The sequence below is a fragment of the Rhinolophus sinicus genome, chromosome 17 (assembly GCF_057876585.1).
Source record: "Rhinolophus sinicus isolate RSI-liver-muscle chromosome 17, RSI-T2T, whole genome shotgun sequence".
Classification (NCBI taxonomy): Eukaryota; Metazoa; Chordata; class Mammalia; order Chiroptera; family Rhinolophidae; genus Rhinolophus; species Rhinolophus sinicus.
This window is the reverse complement of record NC_142517.1, coordinates 58,724,973-58,748,220: the sequence shown is the minus strand read 5'-3', so window position 1 is coordinate 58,748,220 and position 23,248 is coordinate 58,724,973. Positions and strand designations below refer to the sequence as shown.

Below are 23,248 nucleotides of genomic sequence, written 5' to 3'. Positions count from 1 at the left end.
ATAAAACCACTTTGCTTTTATTTGCCTAAATGACAAAAGCCAAAATAAGTTTGAACAAATTACTAATACTCAGAAAGGAAAACAATATACTGAACAGCGATTAAGGAAAACAGTCCTGCGGACGTCGGCACTGGTGATGGGGCTTTCATGCCATGGCCAGCATTTCTTTCCAAGACTTTTTTTTTTCCGTTTCCTCAATATAAAGCAATTCAACCAATCAAGTAAGTCTGTATTCAAAATACAGTCAGTGCCTCCGAAAAAGGGTGGGGAAGCCCACTTCAAACCTAAAGGAACACAACCTGAGTCATCCTTAATGCTAAATCGAGCACTGTTGTTTTCTACCCCAATCTGAATACGAACATATAATTTTGGCAGACAGAAAATCTTTCTTCTTTTAAAGAAAATTAACATTTAATAGTGTAATCTCAAGAACATGTTCTACTTATTTGGAAAAATAGAAGCTAGGGACCACTCTTATCCCATGACAATCTATTCTATGAGAGAAAACAGAATCATCATAGTGTGACTTGGAAAAATATAACATTCAAAAATACTTATATTGGTAAGCTTAAAAAAAAATACCATTAGTTAAAAACATTGTTAAGGGAGTTTTTCCACCCCCACCAGTATTGGTTGCAATTCTGGTAAAAGTGTGAGCTGACAGAAAATGTAGAAGTTATGGCTTTTAGGGAATTAAAGAAACGCAGCAAAATAGAATTGATTTGGAAAGATTTTAAGTATGGGATCTGGAAAAGGCTTAAAAAGGCAATGAGCTCCAGAACATCAAAAGTACCCCACAAGTCAAGATAATCCAGAAAGAGTAACAAAAGCACTGTGAAGAACCACTGCACAGGGAATACCCAGAGGCCGCCTGACCAGCTGTGTGGTCACAAGTGAAATTTTAAAAAACGGAACTCAGGTGCTGCCTAAGAAGTTATTAGTGATCAGAAACGGTCAAAAGTTCTCTTTACCTCTCTCATATTGTTTCTCCATTCAACCTCCTCACATCCCCGACCTTCTTACCCAAGTCTCAGCAAACCAATGGTCTTGGACTCTAGCTTTCAGAAATAGCTGTAGCAGTACAAAGGATCCTTTTCCAGTCCTCTAAAATTTCAACCTCTATTCTTCAGTTCTACTGAATCTAGTGTATGAAAAGAGCGAACTTTCTGCCCAGTGCATCTCAAGGAAACTGTTGAAATGGCAGCTCCTCAGCACCAGCTTAGCTGTAGGACTTCCTTCTCCATTCTCTTTCTATCTTAGAGGCTCTGAGGCCAACCACCTTTTCAGGCTCTCCCATCTCTGCCACATTTGGCCTATTCAGACTGACAGTTTTGTGTGTGGGATTCAGAGAAACAGCTCCACAGGTTCAAATATTACTATTAGAGGATTTACAAATTACAGGCACAGTCATGGTATGTGAACCTCTTAACCTCACTGAATTAGGCCCAAAGGATCAAATCACACATCGTTCCAACAGCTTCCTCCATCTGCCCATCCTGTCCAGCACCCAGGATCACATTTATCCCAACATATCTAACATGCCACACTATAAATGTTGTTGCTTTCAGTCAAAATTGTTTGAAATATTGTAGTGTTAGGAGACTGAGGCTGTAGTCTCGCCCAAAGAGGCGAGCGAGTTTCCCAAGAATGTGTGCACATGCTCGCCCTAGTCGTCTCGGAGCGTATCAGCCCAGAGATTATTCCACGGACCCGGCATGGCCCAAGCAGCCCGTTGATAGAGCAGAGAAGGTCCCAAAGATTTGGGGCCCAGATAATATACTTGAGGGAAGTGACTGCAGGGAGGAAACCCACATTTTAGGCATCTCCCTTTCCAAACATACTGGATAACGTGTACTTTGAGGAAACAAGTAGGTGGGCTTCAGTGGTGACTTCATTGCCTTCCTATACCAGGGAGAATAAGACCGAAACAGGCAGAATTCCCACAGATGAAGACTGCTGAAGAAGTTACCAGAAAAGTTAAAATGTAATCATGAGGCGGAGCAATGTAGGCAAACACTAACTTCAACTGTTTCAAAAAAAAAAAAAAAGGATCCCAAGCCGAAGCTCATGTAAACCAGATCTGACAGTAAAAACAGCACTTCATGAGAAGAGTTTACATGTAGTTTTCACAGGCCGTCAGGACAAGAGCTTCCCCCCTTTGTCCCTCCGGCCACCATGCTCTGCCTCTGGGTGGTCTGAGTGTGAAGAATGCAGGGGCTCCTGCTGTGCAGGCAGCCGGCTTCACCACGTGTGGAGGGTGGCGACTGTGAGACGCTCACAGCCCTAATAGAGGGGCGAGAAAAGAGAAAATGGGTTTTCTTAGCTGAAAACACTAGAACTCCACCCCCACAAGGGGTATTGACGAGTGGTGGGGTGGGGCCTGGACATAAGCAATCTTCCCCTGAACCCAGCCTGAAGATGACTGATGGATGCTGAGCTGCTAGGTCACACACGCAGCTGGAGGTTGAAAATGAGCTCCCGCTCAGCAGCAGGTGTTAGGCTTCAGCAGTCTCCGATGTGAAATGTAAGTAATGAATGCCCCTGGGCAGCCTGACGGCAGGTGGGACCATAACCACCAGGCACGTGCGGAGAGAACCTACCGTACTCTTCTAATGTGAATGTGGCTTTGTGGCTGCTGGAGGGGTGGTAGAGGGAAGTGAGTCCCTGCCAGCTGCCACCCTCACAGGAAAGGAAATACTATGGAGCACTGGTTCCCGTCAAGAACATTCTTAAGAGGGGCAGAGGTCAAGATAAGGCGTTAGGAAGTAGGGGTGTTTCCTTGTGCTTTTGCGTCTGTGTTCTGTGCAAATGACTAACTATTCAATACGGTTATGAGCAACATAGATGAACAGACTGTGTTCAAACTGCAGACATTTACAAAGTATTCCTTTGTAGAAAGCTGGGAAATGGGCATAGAAATAGGAGTAGCAGGGCTGGGACTTACTCCAGGAGGGAAATTAATCCAAACTGATTTGGTGTAAGACTGAGTATTGTCCCACTCGCTTCGTCAATCACAGTAAACCTGAAAATGTTTTTCCTGAAAGGGAGATTGCAAAAAGGAGACTGAGAAGAGTTCCTAAATAACTGGGCAATAGAATTGTCTGAGATGAACACAGTAGCAAAACCGCAGCTGACGCCATGTGGTCTGGTTCCATCCCCATCGGTGTCTTCATGGAGCCCAATGGGACCAAGCAACTCTTCAGGGAGTAAGAAAAGTTTGGCTCAGATCTTCCCACAGCCACATCGACACGTGCCAGGAGTACAGTTAGGGGATTTGTGACTATGGCCCAGCTTTCAGCTTTTTGTTTTAAAGGAAAACAAAAGTATATGTCTCCCCAAATCACCCATCAACATGGCTCATTGCTTGAAGGACTTGGCAAGCCAGTTTGCCTCAGAACAGAAGGCAAACACTATAGTGTATCAGGAAGAAAAGGCCTCTGGGTATAACACCACTTCCTTCTGCCCACTCCTCAGGGGCAAAAAATTAGTCCTACTTACAATTTGAAAGACTAATTTTTAAAAAAATAAAAACGACAATTTCCCTGTCAAGATCACATAAACAGTAAAGCGACGCCTGTGGGGAGGGTATTGGATGCAGAACCGGCTTCTAAGACACAGTCAGCCTCCTTAGTGTGGTGGGTGATGTCTCTGGGAGGATGGGCTGTCTGGACCCCCAGCCTAGGTCCTCTTGCCCCAATTGTCTTTCCTTGTCGCTGTCCTTAGGTGTAGTGTTGGGATCACAATTTGGAATTCAACAGAGAGCTTCTGCAGGTGATGGGACAGAGGGACGGGAGAGGACAGGCGGGGTGAAAAATTAGTCTTCTTCATCCTCACTGATATCATAGGCTGCAGCCTTGTGCCTGGAGAGGTTTGCTGGGGAGGAAGGCGGGGAAGTCTTGCCAGAGAAGGGCCACCGGAAAGAGGGGGAAGGGGAGCGTTCACGAGTGGGGCTGCTGCTGGGACTCTGCTTTGGACTGATGGCCTGCAGCATCCGGCCTTTCCCCTCTTTCAGCATGTGTTTCTGGGAAGACCAAAAGGAAGAGTTAGAAGAAACCCATGGATCCTACTAAATCACCGCTGGAGGATCTGAGACTTCAGATTACCACGAGGGCCCTCTGCAATGTCAAAAGTGATGGAGTAAGCCAGAGGAGGGACACAACTATAATCCTAAGCAATTTCCTCCCTAAAGTGGTCCATGCCATGCTACTTACCTCCGGGTTCCCCACCTGCTATCCACAGTCACCCAACCCTTCACTTCTATGTCAATGGTATTCTTAAAAGGCCACTTGGCTTGTTGTCCAGGCTCCAGGCAAAAACAAAGGAACTGACTCAGACAAAAGGGTACCTACCCTATTTTTAGAGATCTCTGAAAAAAAGAAATTCCATATTCTTCCTGAATAATCTATTCTGGTATCCAAACATCCTCACACTCAGATTCTTCCTTATATCTAACCTCGGCTCACTTGCCGAATAGCTACACATACAGCCTTCATTTGGCTTGAAAATACCTTGCTACTCCTCAAGGACAGAATTCCCACCTCGCCCAGCAATCCTGCAGTAGCTGATTGTAGTGAAGGCAGCTTTCTTTTCACTATTCTTTGTTCTTTCCTTTCCTTCTATCTAAAACTATAATGTAGAAAAGCAAGCTAGACAAGGCTACTTGCTTATCTTGTCACCAGATTTGGACATTGATAGAGAGCTGGCAAAATAATTTAGGAGAATATGTAACCTCTTTCTGTAAAGATTTTAAAGAACTTTTTGTGGATAGCTGAAATAGAGTTCTGCCCAATATGGAGAACAGATAAGATAACTTCTTACTGCCAACGTCCCTTTCTGCTCAAGGAGTCTATAACTTTTTTTCCCACAGCATGAGAATTCCCTAAAGATCCCCAAATTGTACAGCAGAAAAGAACATACCAGTGCTCCTTCTGGACCAAACATTTCCAGAAAACTTCCAATGAATTCTCGGGATTTCTCCTCCCATTTCTGAATGAGATCAATGCTCTTTTCCTCTACTTTCTGAACAAATTCCTTGGACTTTTCTTCCACATCTTTCACTTTCTTCTTTACTTTGTCAACCCGCTCCTGCAAGTGGTATTTCTTCTCCTAGGTAAAGAAATAACTGTTGAGAAATAATACTTACTCTGACCGACCATACCAAAGGAGGGAAAAATATGTTTTGGCACTCTATTAATATTATTTTTAATCTTTAGAATTTCACTTTGCTTTAATCTATCCCACACTTCTCTAGCGTTATAACGTAAGATGTGCTCTGGATGGTCATCGTATACATAAGATATGCTCTGGATGGTCATGTTATACAAAAAGATAATTCTAACATCATAGAAGCCCAGGACTAAACTAAATATATAGGGTAGCCCCAGTAACATATATATAGTCAAATGAAGTCACACTTTTTAAAGAAAAAATATAAACTTAGAACATAAACATGCCCAACATAACCCAAACCCCATTCCAGATGGAGATGTAAAGGCAGTAATAAGATCACCATACAATATTGCCAAGAATAAGCCAACTATAACAGGCTAAAAGTGGAAGTAGTAGATCTTTTACTTCATTAATTCATTTATTGTACTGAATTTTTTTTAAAAAAAGCTTTTATTTATTTTAAGTGTGTTTTTCCAGGACACATCAACTCTAACTCAAGTAGTTGTTTCAATCTAGTTGTGTAGGGCGCAGCTCACAGTGGCCCATGTGGGGATCGAACCAGCAACCTTGTAAGAGTACCGCACTCTGACCAGTGAGCCATCCTGCTGCGCCCTGTACTGAATTTTTTCCCCTCTATCATTGACTTATTCTATGATTTTAAAAGAGTTGTTTTAGTATTTTGAGGTCTGTTTGCTCATTTGCAAAATAAAGATGATACCCTTTGTTTCTACCAGCTTCCCTAAAGATAAGAGAAAATGGTACGAACCCTTTGGGGATGGGACATAGAGAGGAGAATCTTTAGTCAAATGAAAAAACAGTCTCACAATTTCCTGATCATAAAGGGGAAAGGGAATATGTTTAGGATTTTTAAACACCTAAAAATAGATAGATTCTGTAGTCGGAGGTTAACAACAGCTAGGGTTTATCTACATAGATAAAAATCACATTTAGATGAAATCATTTCACTTATTCATAATTCACAGAGCTGGGAGCAGGTGAGGGAACATGGTAAACTAAAGCTTAGGTCCATAGGTCCTGAGAAATTGCAAGCAAAATGTTGTGTGTCACTATCCAATCAGAGAGAGGATCCACAGCTTTCCTTAGATTTTCAAAGACCATCCAATCAAAAAATAAAAATGCTAAAAACCACTGTTTTAAATGTATTTGATATACATACCGTTATATAAGTTACACATTCTTATTCATTTAATTGGTTGTGTGTCCTGATATCAATGTGTTGATACTAGAGCATAAAGGCAGAAAATGCCTCTGTTTTAGTCTCTTTCTAAAGAGCTTAGCATGGTGTCATCTGCAAAGAAGCATTCACTGAGCTTTAGGAGGTGACAATTACAGCAGACTGAAAAGTAAGTTCAGCTCAGAGGAAGTGGAAGGCAACATGTGTTCTGTAGGACCAGAGCACTCCGGGGTGCGGTTGGAACTCACATTGATAAAGCTGACATTGAGCTCCTTGGCCGTGTAGCCCCGCTGTAGGTTCCGTCTAGCGTACACGTCGTAGTCGCGGACAATTCGGGTGATGATATCTGATGTGGAGATACCTTCTGTCCTCTGTGTTGGAGCAAACATGCCTACCCCAAGAACACATACAAACACGGTGACGTGCTGGTTAGCTCAGGTGGTAGGGCTAGATGTCAACTGGGAGCAACATTCCTTTCTTTTCCTCAAGAAGCAGAATCTGCTATTACTAAGAGCAGTGTAGAAAGATTGATCTACAGAAGGAGGAGTGAATCAAAGAATAGGAGTTAAGGAAAGGAGAAGCTCTATGGCTCTCATATTAGGAAAAATATGGGGCTGAAGAAAGGATTCCTGAAATTAAAGAGATATCGAAAGTAGAGGCTAAGACTTGGTGGACGTCATTGTGACGCTCACCTTAACCTCTTATCCAAAGTGTGACCTGAAAGTGGATGTCGACTTTCTCAGTGTATAAATTTTGCTCTGAAAGCAGCGATGTGGTGGAATCTCTGTCACTGCCCCCGAGACTCCATAAAGTGAGGATGCAAATCAACTTACTCACCTGCTTCCTTGATGTGTTTATAAACATCATCACTACCAGCAGAAGAATAAGGGATGTCATCATGGGCTACAAAATCAATCTGCAAATAAGGAAATATCATTTAAAACCCAGGATAACTGCCATTCAGAAAGAACTAGTAAATGCTCTCAAGCCCATAAAAAGGAAAACAAGGAGAGGCCAGGCCTCAAACGGACATTTTTTCTCTTTCTCTCTCTTTGTTTTGCTTCTAAATTCCACGATTCATTTACAAGTCCACCCAACCTAATTATTTACGGATCATAAATATAAAGTCAGCCAGTTTCTTTCTTTTAGCTGTTTCTCCTGGTCTACTGGAGGTGCCATCCTCAAACTGTATACTAGTCACCATGCTTGGAAAATAGGACTGGAGGATTTGCTGGTGTGCTAATAAGTGAGTGCAGTCAAGGAAAGAAGAAAGGAAATCTCCCCGTCCTCCTGGGTCTGTAAGAATTGATCAAATAAGGGTTTCTAAAAGTAAGAGAAAGAGGTCACTTCTTTGTGAACTGGTTTCTCTCTCAGTTCATGCGATGAGTAGGAATATAAAAATAGCAACCAAGAGCCCTTTTACTAGAATAGATACATCTGTACCCTGTTTCCCTGAAAATAAGACCTAGCCGGACAATCAGCTCTAATGCCTCTTTTGGAGCAAAAATTAATACAAGAGCTGGTCTTATTTTACTATAATATAAGACCAGGTCTTTAATATAATATAATAAATATAATATAATATAATATAATATAATACCTGGTCTTATATTAATTTTTGCTCCAAAAGACGTATTAGAGCTGACTATCCGGCTAGGTCTTATTTTCAGGGAAACACAGTCTGTTCTAAAGAGACAGGAATGCTATAAGGCTGGACACACCTACAGTATGTGTGTGTGTGTTGGGGGGTAGGAAATCCCCTAACTGTAGAGTTCAATTTCTAGTCCTGCTACAGTGTGACCTGGACCCAGTCATTTGGTCTCTCTGGCCTTGTTCTCACATATAAAGTGAAAATAATAATTACCCAACAGGATTGTTACAGGGAGAGCAAAGGAAATACAACGGATGTAAAAGTGCGTGTAAACCATCAAACCCATAAAACGTCAGGGATGACTATTATTAGTAGTAATACCACTGTCATCGCCTCTGTGTGAAATTTACATAGATGGTAAAAGTAAAATAAGGCTAGTGGAAAACTAGGCCAAGTACCAGCAGCCTTGAGAGCTGCAGGCCTTCCGGAACCGGGAATGGGGCCCTGTGCTCTGTCTCTTACCCGGTGTTCTGCCAGGAACTCTGGCGTCAGGGTCCAGGGGGCGTTCCTCACCACCTCATCCACATAGCGGCAATGCTGCACTGCGTCATAGCGCTCAGTTTCGTTCATCACGGTGAAGCCTTTGAAGTTGTGCGTTAGCTCATCACTGCAAACTGAGTTCACCACATGATAAAGGTGTAAGTCAAAGTCCCCTAGGCTAAACCATTCCTCAGTCACCAACCTCTCCATTTTCTAGGACTGTAACCATTCTCCCCACCTGGAGAAAAACCTGGACGTAGCTCAGGCTGGGTAACAATGCTTTTCCTAATCCAAGATGCACCTGCAGGAGCGACCCTCACTACACAGTGTGTTCACACTTTGGAGAAGAGAGGAGCCAACACGGGTTTGAGATCTCTGGCTTTGAAATGATCGTGCTGTATATTTCTACATCATTTAAGTTTTCAAAAATGTTTTCTTGTTACATTTTTATAAGACTGGACCACATAACATTTGCTTAGCAGACTTCTGTAATTCAGTTGATTCAAAATGAAAAACTGACATGCAAAGTAAATGCTGGTCTTAAGCAGGAAATAGGGACCAGTGTTGCTCCCATGACTCAGAAACTCGGCTAAGAACAGTGAGATAAACACTGCACATCTCAGGTCAGTGAGCTTGGAACGTCTCTCTCCGGTTTATATACTTCATGTTTAAAAACCAAAGCAATTGCCAATATACTCAGGTTCTAAAAACAGGGGGAAAAGGCTACTGTAATTATTTTTCTGGGCAGTACCTAAGGTCATCAGATGTTGTCTTACCTCCCACGATGAGGTACGTATTAGGGAAAAGGTTCTTTGCTTGCATCAGAGCCCGGGCATGACCAGAATGAAATAAGTCAAATATTCCATCTGCATAAACTCTCACAGGCCGCTCATCTAAATCCAAAAGAAAGAATTTGTCATAGAAATACACTGATTCACTATCTCGGATCTGACAAATGCCAGTGGCACTGTGTTCCATCCCTGCATGCCTCCCTCTCACAGTGTTCTCTGGATGGACAGTCACTCTGATGTGCAAGTGGCCTGGGGTTGTGAGGACTCACATCACAAACCTCCTTGGCTACAAAGACACTCTGGACATCGTATCCACTCTCTCCTTTGTCAGCCTGGTTGTTTCAAACTTCTCAGGTAATTGGACTTAATGGTTGCTTTTTCTTAGTTATTGTAGAAGTGAAAGGGAAGGGTTATGCAACACACATACCCAAAACTTCAAAAGTCTCATCTTCAATTTATATTTAAACTTCAGTTATGTTTGAACAGAGGATAGTTAGACTATACTCTGGCTGCTTGTTCTCTCATTTTCAGGCTGACTTGATTACTGATGACTAATGTTTTGCTTTGAAAATAAACCTCCCTGCTATTGCCCAGAGTAAGGCATGATCCAGAAAGGTGAGATTGAGAAAGATGGCAGGTAGGTGCCAGTTATCAATGTATGTTTCTCAGTCCCGATTCACCCTCAACACCTGCTCTGTGGCAACAGCTAGGATTCCTTCAAGCACGTCTCCTTGACAGTGGGCATGATCGTACACTTTCTCAGTATATTCAGTGTTTGAAAATCAAATATAAATACTTCAGGACTTTGTATTAGAGCTTTTCCTCATCTCCTCTCCATTAGTGAGAATAATAAAGCACTGATTGTCAATTTATTTTTCGTGGTAGTAGATTACAAAAGAAAAGCCAGGAAATGATGCCCTGGGGTATGAGATTAATTCCAAGCCAAAAAAAGCACACTGAGAATAAAATGTATATAATGTTTCATCATGCTTCAAATGATAAATCTGAGTCCTAGTGACATATTCCCACTATGTGAACAAAGGGAGAACTATTACTATTTTACTGTCACAGCAGAAAACAAGAGTAGAAGCATCTATATCATTCTGGGAGAGAAGGGCCAGTCTGAAGGCAGGGCTGAGACGCATCTCCCTCCTGTCAGTGACTCAGTGAGGACAGTGACTCAAAGGGGAGAAAACTGATTGTCAGGAGGTTTATGGACTTTTCTTTCCAGATAGTTTTATCCATAAACAAGTAGCTTTTAAACTGAAAAATCATAATTGCTTATAGAAATATAAAATGGTACAACTTAAGGGCAATTAGTCAATACCTATCAAAAGACAAATGACATATGCTTATACCCTTTGGTCCAGCTATTTCAATTCTAGGAATTTTTCTCACAGATATATTTGTAAAAATGTATGTTATTCATTGCAGCATTGTTTGTAATAGCAAAAGTTCAGAAACAACCTAAATTTCAATGGCAGACTGAATATACCATGATACACCCACTAAAAGGGTGGGAGGACACATATGTTATTTGCTTAGCTATCCACAAGAAGTTGGTAAAACTGGTTGCCAACCAGTAAGAGGGATACTGTGTGGCTACGAGACAGTGGTGAAAGGAAGACATTTCACTCTATACCCTTTTTGTACTTTATGAATGTTAGGCCATGGGAATGTATTGATTTTATAATACAGGAAATAACATTTTTAAATAAAATAAACATACACCAGTACAATGAAAAGCTGAGAATATAATATGGTAGATTAAAGAGTCAGAAAGGTTGTAGCTTAAGTTTGCCAACTAGCCTCCTTCCTCTCTAATCTTAACCTCTTTAAGCCTCAGTTTCCTCATCTATAAGACAAAGCAAAAGGCTGCTTATCTGCTGATATCGTGTACTCCGAAAAGGGGGAATCACGTGGCAAAAATGTCACTTTGCCTGCAGTATTCAAGGCTCCCCTTTGGCCAGATATTGTGAACTCTGTTCATATCAACTGGCGCAAAACACCAGCGCTGTGCTGTCAGTGAATTAACAGGTCATCAAACCAAGGCTGAGCCGTGGGGTCCTGGCAGAGCTGCGGCTCCAGTTCCCAGAGTTCAAGGTGGTAGGACCCATCGTTCTGGCCAGGGTGCTTTGGGCAGTATGTGTCGTGGGAGCTGCACGTTTGCACCAACCAAAACATGGCGCCGTTGGCACTGCAGAGCGAACACAACACAGAAGCGATAGGCCATCTGCTCCGCCCTGGCTGCCTCAGCCTTACCAGCGCTGGTCATGTCTAAAGGTCATCGTCACAGAGGAAGTTCCTGAACCTCCTGTGGTGGTTGAAGATAAAGCTGAAGGCTACAAGCAGACCAAGGAGGCTGTTTAGCTTCTTAAGAAACTTAAGGCCTGGAGTGATGACAAAAAGTCCAGGCGCCTCAGTGAATGAGAGCTGGCAAGGGCAAAGTGAGAAACCGTGGTCATATCCAGTGCAGGGACCTTGCATCATCTACAGAGGGTGCCCCCCAAAAATGTATACACACATTAAGAAAGGAAAAAAAACTATTAAAATTGTAATACTCAATATATACCAATAACAAAAGATGAATACGAGTCACGTTTGACTCCTGCAATTACAAGAGGTGCTCAGAGTGGTTCCCATCAGCGTCCAGACACTTCTGATTACGGCAAACTACTGCTTGAGCAACGCTGACCAAAGTGTCCACTTGTGGACATATTTTTGGCACCCCCAGTATAACGAGGACAATGGCATCATCAAAGCCTTAGAAACATCCTTGGAATTACTCTGCTTAGTGTAGGCAAACTTAACATTTTTGTTTTGTTTCTGAAATGGTTTTATTCCACACAGAGGAGAGGGGGCTCAGTCCTTCTTAGCTACTGCCTTCATGGCTGCGAGGACACTGCTCAGCTCTCCCTCTTCCTCTTGACACAGATGTGTGTCCCCACCCTTTTCTTGATGAACTTCAGGGCCCACTTGTCCTGAGACACCTTGGGCAGCTCCACGGCACGTACTCATAGGGGGCAAAGCCGCACCCCTCTCGGATCACGTCCCGCATGAACTTGGTGTGTTTGGTGAGGCGCCCGTGGCAGCGGCTGTGCCTCGGCCTGCTCACGCCCTCAGTCACCTTGTAGCGCGGGGCCATGGGGTAGCGCAGAGCCATGGCTGCTGCTCCCAATGGCTGCCGCAGCTGGAGGGGCAAACTGAACATTCTGAAACTTGCTCCCGGTGGGAGCCTTTTCTGCATTTGTACTGAACGTGCTTTCTGCAAGTTAGATGCTCTGTATGGCCCTTAGCGTAAAGCTGCCTCCCTCAAGAGTAATGGCCACCTTCCCATGCACAAGATGCTGAATATAGACCTTAGCAGAATCTTGAAAAGCCCAGAGATCCAAAAAGCCCTCCAAGTACCACGCAAGAAGATTCAGCACAGAGCCCTGAAGAAGAATCCACTGAAAAACTTGAGAATCACGTTGAAGCTAAACCTATATGCAAAGATCATGTGCCGGAACACCCTTCTTCTCCAGGCCAAGAACCACTAGCTCCGGGGGGAATACACAGCAGCAGCTCTAGAAGCCAAGTAAGAGAAGGGCGTTCCAGGCAAGAAGCCAGCCATAGGGGAGAAAGGAAAGAAGGCTGTTGGTGCTACGAAGCAGAAGAGGCCTCTGGTGGGAAAAAAGGCTGAAGCTACCAAGAAACCAGCAGCTGAGAAGAAGCCTGCAGAAAAGAAACCCACCACGGAAGAAAAGAAGCCTGTGGCATAAACCAAAATTTGTGTATTCCGTAAAGGTCAAATCAGTTTGGACAGCTAATTTTGAATAAAAACCTGATCAAAGAGGCAGTGAGAGAAAAAAAGGTAAAACAAAATCCGAGCAGTATAATCGCTCATCTACATCCTAGAAATGCTGACCATGAAGTAACTAACATACGTCCATCTTTCCTAAACAAGTCCAGAGTGGGGCTATGATCTCACTTTATTTGTTCCTAAAAGACAAAGGATAAAATTTAGAAGTTAAGACTATTTTGTTGTTTCTTTGCCATTAGCGTACAGCAAGGGCAAAGTGAAATGAGGGAGATTTAGCTCAATAAACACCCTTCCTTCCTGGATGGTGGCAATCGTCTAGACTGCTGTTGATCGAGTGGTCTAGACTCGACCACTCGATCAGGAATCACCCATATTAAGCCATGTCGCCACTGAGTCCTTTTTCTTGGACCAACCCTAGACGTGCCTCTGGTCTTCCTCAGTGTTTCCCTGGCCTCCTAACTTCTCAATTCCCTGGGACTTAACCCCAAGTCTTCAGTGAACCAAGACTGGCATATTAACCAAATGGCCAGAAGAGGCCACTGTTGAACTAGAAAATCTGGGGAGAAAGCACAAGTTATCCATTCTTTTACCAAGTGGTTATAGGGCAGGGTAACAGATGTGAAACCTGATTTACATCCGTTGTCTCAGCATATTATTAAAAGCAACCCCTTTCATTCTCAAGATAGTACTAATTTGGATTACACTACTTGGATTACACTACTGCTAGCTGAGTAATTAGATGTTCTCCTTCAGGTAGAACAGACCTGCATTTCAATTTATTGTCTCTTTTGATATAGTCTCACAAATACCTATCACTGAATCATTTTGTCTCTAACAGATTTCTATTGCCCTTTAGACTCTGCTATTTCCTTCCTTTCTCCAAGAGAACATATAGCTTATTTTTTTCCCCATCTTTCAAAAGGGATGACCTTCTCATCTCTCAAGCCACATTTGTTTTTTCTTTGGGTAGTGGAGTTTTCTCCTGGATTATACAAACTTCCCTCTTGTACTCCCTTAACCTCTCAAGTGAAAACCTGGGGGCAGAGGGAGGGATGCCTCCTTGTACCAATATTTGGTTTAAAATTCACTACCTATGGCATGTGTATGTGGATTCATCCCTGGTCCAGCACTGATATGAATTCAGTTACTTGGTTATTTAACATGAAAAGGAACTGAAAGAATGAGATTTAGGAGGAAAACCAGAGCTAGAATTAGACTGTCAAACTTTATAGGCTAATTTGTGACTATCTACAGTCTAAAATACAATCAATTTGTCAGATGGCCTTCTATTGTTTATAACTAATGTCTACAAACAGTAGCACCACTCCAGGGTGAAAAGAACACAAAGATGGAAACACTTAGGTTTTAGCTTCAATTCTATCACTAATTATTTGTTTTACTGTAGGGGAGATTTCACTTCTAAGTTTCTATGGACCTTCATTTCTTCATGTATACAATAGACTATAAAGTAGATTATCTCAAAAATGAACTTGTAAAATTCTATTATTCTAAAATATTTTTAAATTAGGTTTATTAGTGTTTGCTAATTATAAGCATCTAAACTTGTTTAAAGTACATATACACATACATACATTCCATGTACCCCAAGTGGCATGGATAGACTAGCGAGAAGCGGGGTAATACAACTAAAGTGATCAGATTTGAGCCAGGTACTACATTCTGAATGTGTGTCATTAGAGAGTACATGAAAAGTTCTTGCCCTCAACATACTACTGTCACATCTGAATGTGATCCTTGGACTGTCTGGCGGCATTTTGAAATCTGACCTGTCACCACTGCACCCTGTTAAACACATGACCTGTTTTTCCTTGTTGTCATTTTACCTGCCTCATTAGCGTGCCTATTCTACAAGGGGAGCCAAAGCCAAAAAAATCACATTATGAATTAGAAGGGTCGTGATCAATATGAGCCATAGCTAAACACTTTTGCAAAAGGAAAGCACTCTCTGGAATTTTGAGGACCCCAAAACTGTAGTCCATATAGCCAAGGTATAGTCAAAGGACCACTGGCCTGACCACTGGCCAGCATTCATATGTATTTTGCTTACAGACAGCAAACATACTAACAATTAAAAAGTAACCACAGATATCTTTGATACACTGGAAATGTATAGATTTTTGTGGCTATAACTGCTTCTCATTCCCTAGTACTTGCCTGGGTTTGAGTCCAGCCTGACATTTACAGAGTAGAGAGAACACTTACCATAGTAATTGGAAGAACTGAAAAAGGATTGAAAAAAAAGGAGAATTGGAGAATTTACATAGAAGTAAGGAAACCTCCCTATAGGACTCGGTATTCATAACAAATGCTCATGGAAGTTTTCATTTATGATGATGCCTAAAACCATTTGCCCAAAATGGGAGAGCATTTAGAACACATACATAATGTAAACTAAGCATACAAGTAAAGAGCATGGGCTTTGAAAATAATAAAGTGAGTCTTACATAAAACTGGAAAATGAGAATACCAACAAAGAGAAAATTCAGTGATGGGCATTGCCCAGCTTGGGATGTTTTTGTCCTCCATCATCACAGCGTCACAGTGACAGTGCTGACAATACAAAGGAACACTTGGGGAACAATCTGAAGGCTACAAAAAATGTGACAGCCTGACATATTATTTGGACCTTTGTAAAAATAGACAAGATTATAATCCAGCTCAGGCTAATTAATATCTTATTGTCTTTGTTCCACTACATCTCATAGCTGTGATAATAGCCCAGGAAGCAAGTGTGTAACACGGTATCTCACAGCTGTGACAACATCCTGCAGACAAGTATAGAGTAAGAAGAAAAACGAAATTTAAGGAGTAGTTGTCCTCCCAAATAGAACAGCAAGGGTGATAGGGGGAACTCCTCCCCTTTGTCCCAACCAGCCTTTACAGGTAAACTGAGGAAAGAATATACAGAGTAGGTATATATTTGATAAATACAATGGAATGCTAAAAACAACAGTAAAATAATAACATAATTGGGTATTTACTTACAAGGAGTTCCTCTGCTGGCTTCTTCCATAGTTACCCTGACATAGGGCTTACTAAAGTCCACTTCGATTTCATCAGAAAAAGGAGCTGGCTCTCGTAAGCCCTTAAAAGGAAAGTGAAGGAAAAGACAGTTAAATTCAATGGTACAAATGGAAATACTCAAAAAACGGCAGCATTAAAGAATAATCAGTTAGTCAATATGCTGTGATTACAATTCCTCCTAAAACTTCATAACATAAAGAAGAAGAAAAAAGTCATCCAAAATGACAAGTGAAAGATGCAACCTTTTACCAAATGGGTACATTGCGGCATGAAAGACAAATGTCTTGCTGATGATTTCAGGGTAAAGACTGAACGAGGTGGGTGGGAACCTAAGCTTAGTCCCAAATAACTGGGTCCAGAATGATGGCTCCTCTGCTGCCTGGCAGAACACCCAACCCTGTTGTACGTAATAAAATTGCCAAGGGTCATAAGTGTACTTTCATACCACTTCAACTAGGGGACTGGGAAGGCAAACAACTTCTGTGTCCTTCATTGCGTACGATGATCACTGTGTAATGCTTTGCACTGTAACGAGGTTCCAATGCTTACAACAGCCCTGTGAAGCAAGTAATACAACAGTACCCTCAATTTACAGATGAGGAAAACAAGGCTCAGAGAAGTTATATAAATTGTATGCAATTGTCAGAGGCAAAGAATGCAGGTATGCTCTTTCCTCTATAGAGGAAAGCCTTACTTAAGAGTTTTTGTTAAATTTATTTCTAAGTATTTTATTCTACTTGATGCTATTGTGAATGTAACTGTTTTCCTAATTTTATTTTTGGATCGTTCCTTGCTAGTACATAGAAGTGCAATTGATTTGTATGTGTGTATGTGAGTGTAATTTCAGTTGATCTTTATATATTGATCTTATGTCCTATGACTTTGCTAAACTCAATGATTAATTCTAGCAGTTTGTTTGGTAGATTCCTTAGGGTTTTCTACATATGAGATCCTGTCGTCTGTGAATAAAAACACTTTTACTTATTTCTTTCCAATCTGGATGCCCTTAATTTCCTTTTATTATCTCTTTGTGCCCTAGTTAGAACCTCCTGTACAGCTTTGAATGGAAGTGGGAAGGACACATACCCTTCCTTGCCTTCTTCCCAGTCTTGAGGGGGAAGCATACAATCTTTCACCATTAAGTATTATGTTACCTGTAAGTTTTTCGTAGATGCCTTTTATCAGGTTGAGAAATCTCCCTTCTCTTTGTAGTTTGTTGAGTTTTTATAATAAATAGGTATTGGATTTTGTCACATGCTTTTCTGCATACAGGGTTAGGCCCTGGCGAATGGAAGGCAGGCAGAAGAGGGAAGTGAAGAGTTAAGGTGACAAAGGGATCTAGACATTTCTCCAAAGGCGATATGCTAATGGCCAAAAAGTACATGAAAAGATGCTCAACAATATTAGTCATTATAGAAATGCAAATTAAAACCGCAATGAAATACCCCTTCATACCCATAAGGATGGCTATAAGCAAAAAAGACAGGTACTAACAACGATGGTGAGGAGAAACAGAAACCTTCGTACACTGCTGCTGTGAACGTAAACTGGTACACAGCTCCGGAAAACAGTTCTTCAGTACGTTAAACATAGAATACCACATGACCCAGAAATTACCCTCCCAGTTACAGAGCCAAGATAATGAAAACATATGTTTAAAAAAGAACTTGTACACGAATAAAGTTCATAACAGCATTCTTCACAACAGCCAAAATGGAAACAATCCAAATATCCATCAACTGATGAATGGACAAACAAAATGGTATGTCCATGTGGCATATTATTCACTTATAAAAAGGAATGAAGTATTAATACTCGCTGATACCTGGATGGACCTTAAAAACATTATGCTAAATAAAAGACACAAAAGGCCACACACTGCATGATTCTATTTATATGAAATGTCCAGAATAAGCAAATCCATAGGGAAAGAAAGTAGATTAGTGGTTTCCAGCAGGTAGAGAGAGAAGAGGAAATGGGGAGTGACTGCTAATGAGTCAGGGCTTTCTCTTTGTGGGGATGAAAATGTTCTGGAATTAGACAAAGGTGAAGGTTGCACAACTTTAAAAACCACTGAATTGTACACTTTAAAAGGTGAAAATGGTGAATTTTATGTTATGTGAATTTTATCTCAATTTTAAAAGATACATTAAGTATCCTATCTTTCATAACTCTGTTTCTTCGATCTTCCTTGTAGCATTCCGCGTACGTTCCAAGGCAGAAGACAAATGCTGCTCTCTCCTGGAAAGTTTGTGCGGGATCAATTCCTCCTAAGTGTAGAGGATGACACCTAAGGTTCTTCAGCTACAGCAGAATCAGCAAAATCTTTATTTTTCTAGGGTTGCCTTCAATTAGAAGGTGTAGTTTTTTTAAAGCGTTCTGTTAGTCTCTTCTCAGTTAGAGAACAGTGCCTACAAACAAATTGAGGTTTATAAAAGTAGGACGAAGTATTTCTACCTACTCGTATGTTATAAAACATACCTCCTTTATTTTAAACTCAAGGGAATCCTACAGAACAGCATCGCTTTCAAGTCTTCTGACTACCTGGTAGTGAAGTATAAATGAAAGGGAATGGATTTCGGACTCAGATCTAAATCCCAGCTCTATTGATAGTGGTGAAATCACAGCAAGCTTCTAAACTTTCATTTCATCTTCTATAAAATTGGAAGGTAATACCACCTGCTCCACAATATTTCACATACAATAGGCACTCAACAAATTTATTCATCATCAACAATGTTAGCTCATTTTCTCTTCCATTCCATGGCACAGGTTTATTATGCCAATAAAATTAATTAATTGTATTAATCTAAGAGGTTAGCTTCTAAATGCTATATAAAGTTTCTAAATCTATGCAAATTATAACTAATATTATTGTAACTAGAAATTATAACTAATAATGATCATCAGCTCCCAAATTATAAATGATCTTTTGATTGCAACATTGCTTCTATAAGAAATGTCACATAGACCTTCTATGTTGAACTTACACAAAATTAAACCCATCTTCCCCCTAAACCAGCTCTTCCTCCTGTGTTTCTTATCTGAGTGAGAAACACCCCACTTACACAATCTGCCGAAGCCTGAAACCTAGGAGTCATTCTTCACATCCTCTGCATTCTGACAAAGTGAATCTGTTGCTCCTCTAGACAGCCATTGTTCCTGTAACCTCCTTCTATGTGGCCCTTTTCCTACTGTGTCTTAATTATGTCTCTCTCTGTTTGTCTGAGAGATTCTTAAGAGCAAGGTCGTCTTTTCATCTTTGTATCTCCAATTCTAGCAACTGGCACAGAGAGGTTTTCAATATATATTGACTGAAATGAGATTATGAGATCTATCTTCATAAAGCAGAACTGTGGCAAATCTCCCCCCGAGTTTACGTACTTTGTGACATATTCATACATATAAATATTAAGATAGGCTAAATGTCTTATTGTTTGTAAATACTTTTGTGATGCTTTTGATTGTACCTTTCTTTAGAAACATCTGTATCAGTAAGCAAATTCTTTATACTTAGAGACAAACTAGCCATAAAGTTATCACTTAATTTTTCCTCAACTCTTTTCTCTTTCTTCTATCCATTTCATCCTGACCCATCAACCCAGCTACCTAACACTTGGTATTCCCTCCCATTCCTTACCCCACTGGCAAGGAAAGCACTTTTCTAAAGCTAATGAGCTCTGAGCTCTGAAGCTCTGCATTATGCTCATATCTCTCAAAGGGAAGGTCTTGCTTATCTTTTTACACTTCTAGGACCTATGCCATATTGGCACATTGTAAACGTGTGACAAAATCTTGTTTGCTCAAACCAAATGTCAACTAATGAATGAATGGATAAATAAAATGTAATATGAAGTATATGATGGAATGCTATTTGTCAACAGAGAGAAATGAAGTACTGAAATGAATCTTGAAAACATGCTCAGTGAAAGAAGCCGGCCACAAAAGACCACATGGAGTATGATGCCATTTGTATGTAATGTCCAGAATAGGCAAATCTATAGCTACTGAAAGTAGATTAGTGGTTTCCAGAGGCTGGGGAGGTTGAAAGAAAGAAAAGGGGGAGTGATTGCTAATGGGTATGGCGCTTCTTTTGGAGTGATAAAAATATTCTAAATTTGTTTGTGGTGATGATTGCACAACTCTGTGAATATACTAAAACCCACTGAATTGTATAGTTTAAAGGGGTGGATTAGATGATCTCAATAAAGCTGTTATTAAAAAAGAAAAAAAAACTTCGTTTGCTTTTGCTACAGAATTGAAAGGGGATCAGAGATAGAAAGTACAGGTATATAGTGGTAATGACAGGTTATTTAACAGATACTCCTCATTAGGATCGGTCCAGCCAGTTGAGTGAGTGAATCTTTAACCATTTGCCCATGCTAAACAGCCAGTGTGTACCAGAGAGGAATGTGGAATAGGTAACAAGTCACTCAACTGATTTGTGACATGAATATATGAAGCAAAGGAATTTAAAGCACTGAGATTCCTCAGGTTCTAAAGACCAAGAAATTTAAATCTTCTCAGAGCCCATTCCACTAAGACTGGCCTTTTTTGCTCTATTCTGGGTTATGGGGATTGGCTAAGAGTATCACCCACTTGGTTATAACTTGTTCCTACTCCAAGTGAGATTGCTGAATTGGTGCCCACCACCATCTCCCTTACCTAAACTGTCTAAGAAACATTCAAAAATTTACAATGCCGGGCCGGCCTGGTGGCTCAGGCGCTGAGAGCTCCGTGCTCCTAATGCCAAAGGCTGCCGGTTCGATTCCCACATGGGCCAGTGGGCTCTCAACCACAAGGTTGCCAGTTCAATTCCTCGAGTCCCACAAGGGATGGTGGGCAGCGCCCCCTGCAACTAAAATTGAACATGGCACCTTGAGATGAGCTGCCACTGAGCTCCCAGATGGCTCAGTTGGTTGGAATGCGTCCTCTCAACCACAAGGTTGCCGGTTTGACTCCCCAAGGGATGGTGGGCTGCGCCCCCTGCAACTAGCAACGGCAACTGGACCTGGAGCTGAGCTGCACCCTCCACAACTAAGATTGAAAGGACAATAACTTGAAGCTGAATGGCACCCTCCACAACTAAGATTGAAAGGACAACAACTTGACTTGGAAAAAAGGCCTGGAAAGTACACACTGTTCCCCAATAAAGTCCTGTTCCCCTTCCCCAATAAAATCTTAAAAAAATAAAATTAACAATGCCCTGTTTTGTTGACTACTGAGTCATTTTCTGAGTGTACTTGCTTGGTACGCAAATCATAGCCCCCTAAAGATGTCTACATGTTACTCTCTAGAACCTATGACAATGCTACCTTACATGGCAAAAGGGGCTTTGCAGGTGTGATTAAAGTTTTGAGACAGGGAGATAACCCTGGGTTATTCGGGTATGTCCGATGTAATCACAAGGGTCTTTATAAGTGAATGAGGGAAGCAGGAGATTCAGAATCAGGAGATGTGATGACATAAGCAATGGTCAGAGTGATGTGATGAGCAAAGCAATGGGGGCAACTAGAAGCTGGAAAAGGCAAGGAAACATTCTCCCCTAGGACCTTCAGCCGTGCCTACACTTTGGTTTCAGCCCTCGAAGACCCATCTCAGTCTTTGACCACCAGAACTATAAAATTACATGTCTGCATTGTTTTTGGCCATTAAATTTGTGGTAATTTGTTACAGCAGCAACATGAATGAATACATTTGCCCCCACCAATGTCATCAATATCAGGCCTGGAGCATTCGCATATGCCTCGTATTTGTGGAGCCCGGCTGTTTTTATTGCTCAAGACAGAGCACTGGTTTGGAAAAATTGTTAACTGTGCTAGATTGGAAATGTTTTTCCTTTTGGGCTATGAAGCTCCAGAACTAACCAATGGAAACTGCAGTTTGATCAGTGGCTAATAGTAAATATAGGTAAAGAAAATATGGAAACATGCAATTCTATCACTGGGATTTTGAAACATGGGTTTCATAATAATATCGTATATCAACAATAACTTCAATTGTGTGTTCGTTGACATGTTCTTTAGGGGAAGCTTTAGGAAGAGTACCAACCTGAGACAGGATGAGCAGTTTGGATTGGGTCTTTTATCAAAGGCTTGGCAGTAGTTAGAAATACAAAGATACCATCACAGAGATAAAGGAACATAAGGTAGGCAGTAATAGAAAAAGGCGCTCATCTAAGATATAACCAGTAATAGAGTGGATAACTGATATGGGAGAAAAGACCGTAAGACACAGAAAACTAAACACCATGAGATGATATCAAGATCAGATTACTGTCTAGAGCCCCAATTTCTCTAGTTCATTAGTTGAAATTTGATCTTTGGCCTAATATACAACACAACGTCCAAATTTTCCAAACATTATTTTTTCAATTCCAATGTAAAGCTCTTACAGCTGAGCTGTGAGTTATAATCTGGTGAGAAAGGATAAGATTTCCAACAACTGTGAAAATACTTACTATTCATTCTCTCCATTATTTAAGAAGACTTGTAACACTGATATCATCAATGTTATATCAGTTTTCTACCCTCCCCCGCCAGGTTAAGTGTACAACAGAAATCTCTTCCTTACTTACAACTGCACAGCGTGTCATTTTTGAAGGAATTCCATCTTCCTCTGTTGCCCCATTGGGTCCAGGTGCCTCTTTCCTCCTCTTCCTTGTGTTGACTTTGGCTGAACTCTGTGCATCCATCTTATTTTAACTGGTCATAGAAAGTGAAAAAGAATTTTTGTCTCATTGGGGTAGAAAAAAGTCTTTCACCAGTATTTCAGACATGTTAACACAAATTATATTCAGCAAAAGATCAATTCAATAGCCCATATTTCACAAAGATGAGCCAACTGCATCTGGCAAAAACAAAGCTTCACAAAACATAGGCTCTAACAGAAACACTGAAATGCTTCTGTGTGGAACAATGGCCACAATGAATCATGGGACCTGGGAAATGATTCCTCCTGACCAATGAAGCCTGTATACCAACTGCTAATTGCGTATCGTGACTGCATGCAAAAGACTGGAATAACTTGGCTGAGAAAGTTGGTTACACAGACTTTACCACTATCCCTTATGTTATTCCCCAAGGAAATGGAAAAGGTATGTCTTTGGTGCAGAT

General features: G+C 41.1%; 2 protein-coding genes and 2 pseudogenes across 2 annotated transcripts in view; 1 reads left to right on the top strand and 3 right to left on the bottom strand.

The window, feature by feature from the left end:
- Position 1: 1 nt before the first annotated feature.
- PCYT1A (phosphate cytidylyltransferase 1A, choline) lies at positions 2 to 22,831 on the bottom strand. Its single transcript, XM_019723678.3, has 8 exons — positions 22,711 to 22,831; positions 16,095 to 16,194; positions 9,272 to 9,388; positions 8,478 to 8,629; positions 7,202 to 7,280; positions 6,613 to 6,755; positions 4,918 to 5,106; positions 2 to 4,021 (listed from the first exon to the last, which is right to left on the bottom strand). The coding sequence occupies exons 1-8, from the start codon at positions 22,825 to 22,827 to the stop codon at positions 3,815 to 3,817; spliced, it is 1,104 nt and encodes a 367-aa protein (XP_019579237.1). The 5' UTR covers positions 22,828 to 22,831; the 3' UTR covers positions 2 to 3,814.
- Positions 9,889 to 12,086, top strand: LOC141567883 (large ribosomal subunit protein uL4 pseudogene; annotated as a pseudogene).
- Positions 11,285 to 16,068, bottom strand: LOC141571095 (large ribosomal subunit protein eL36 pseudogene; annotated as a pseudogene).
- The window catches only part of DYNLT2B (dynein light chain Tctex-type 2B), a 41,400-nt gene continuing 40,864 nt past the window's right edge, over positions 22,713 to 23,248 (bottom strand). The window contains exon 5 of the mRNA XM_088793725.1: positions 22,713 to 22,837. Within this exon, the coding sequence (XP_088649851.1) occupies positions 22,829 to 22,837 (9 nt within the window). The 3' untranslated portion in view covers positions 22,713 to 22,828. The remainder of the gene's footprint in view (positions 22,838 to 23,248) is intronic.

Excerpts from the sequence above, each read along its gene's own strand:
- PCYT1A (XM_019723678.3), bottom strand. The coding sequence starts at position 22,827 with ATGGATGCACAGAGTTCAGCCAAAGTCAACACAAGGAAGAGGAGGAAA. Across the intron at positions 9,389-16,094 it reads AGCCAGCAGAGGAACTCCTT|ATGAGCGGCCTGTGAGAGTT; the intron begins GTAAGTAAATAC and ends TTTTGGATTTAG. Across the intron at positions 7,281-8,477 it reads AGTTCCTGGCAGAACACCGG|ATTGATTTTGTAGCCCATGA; the intron begins GTAAGAGACAGA and ends CCTTATTTGCAG.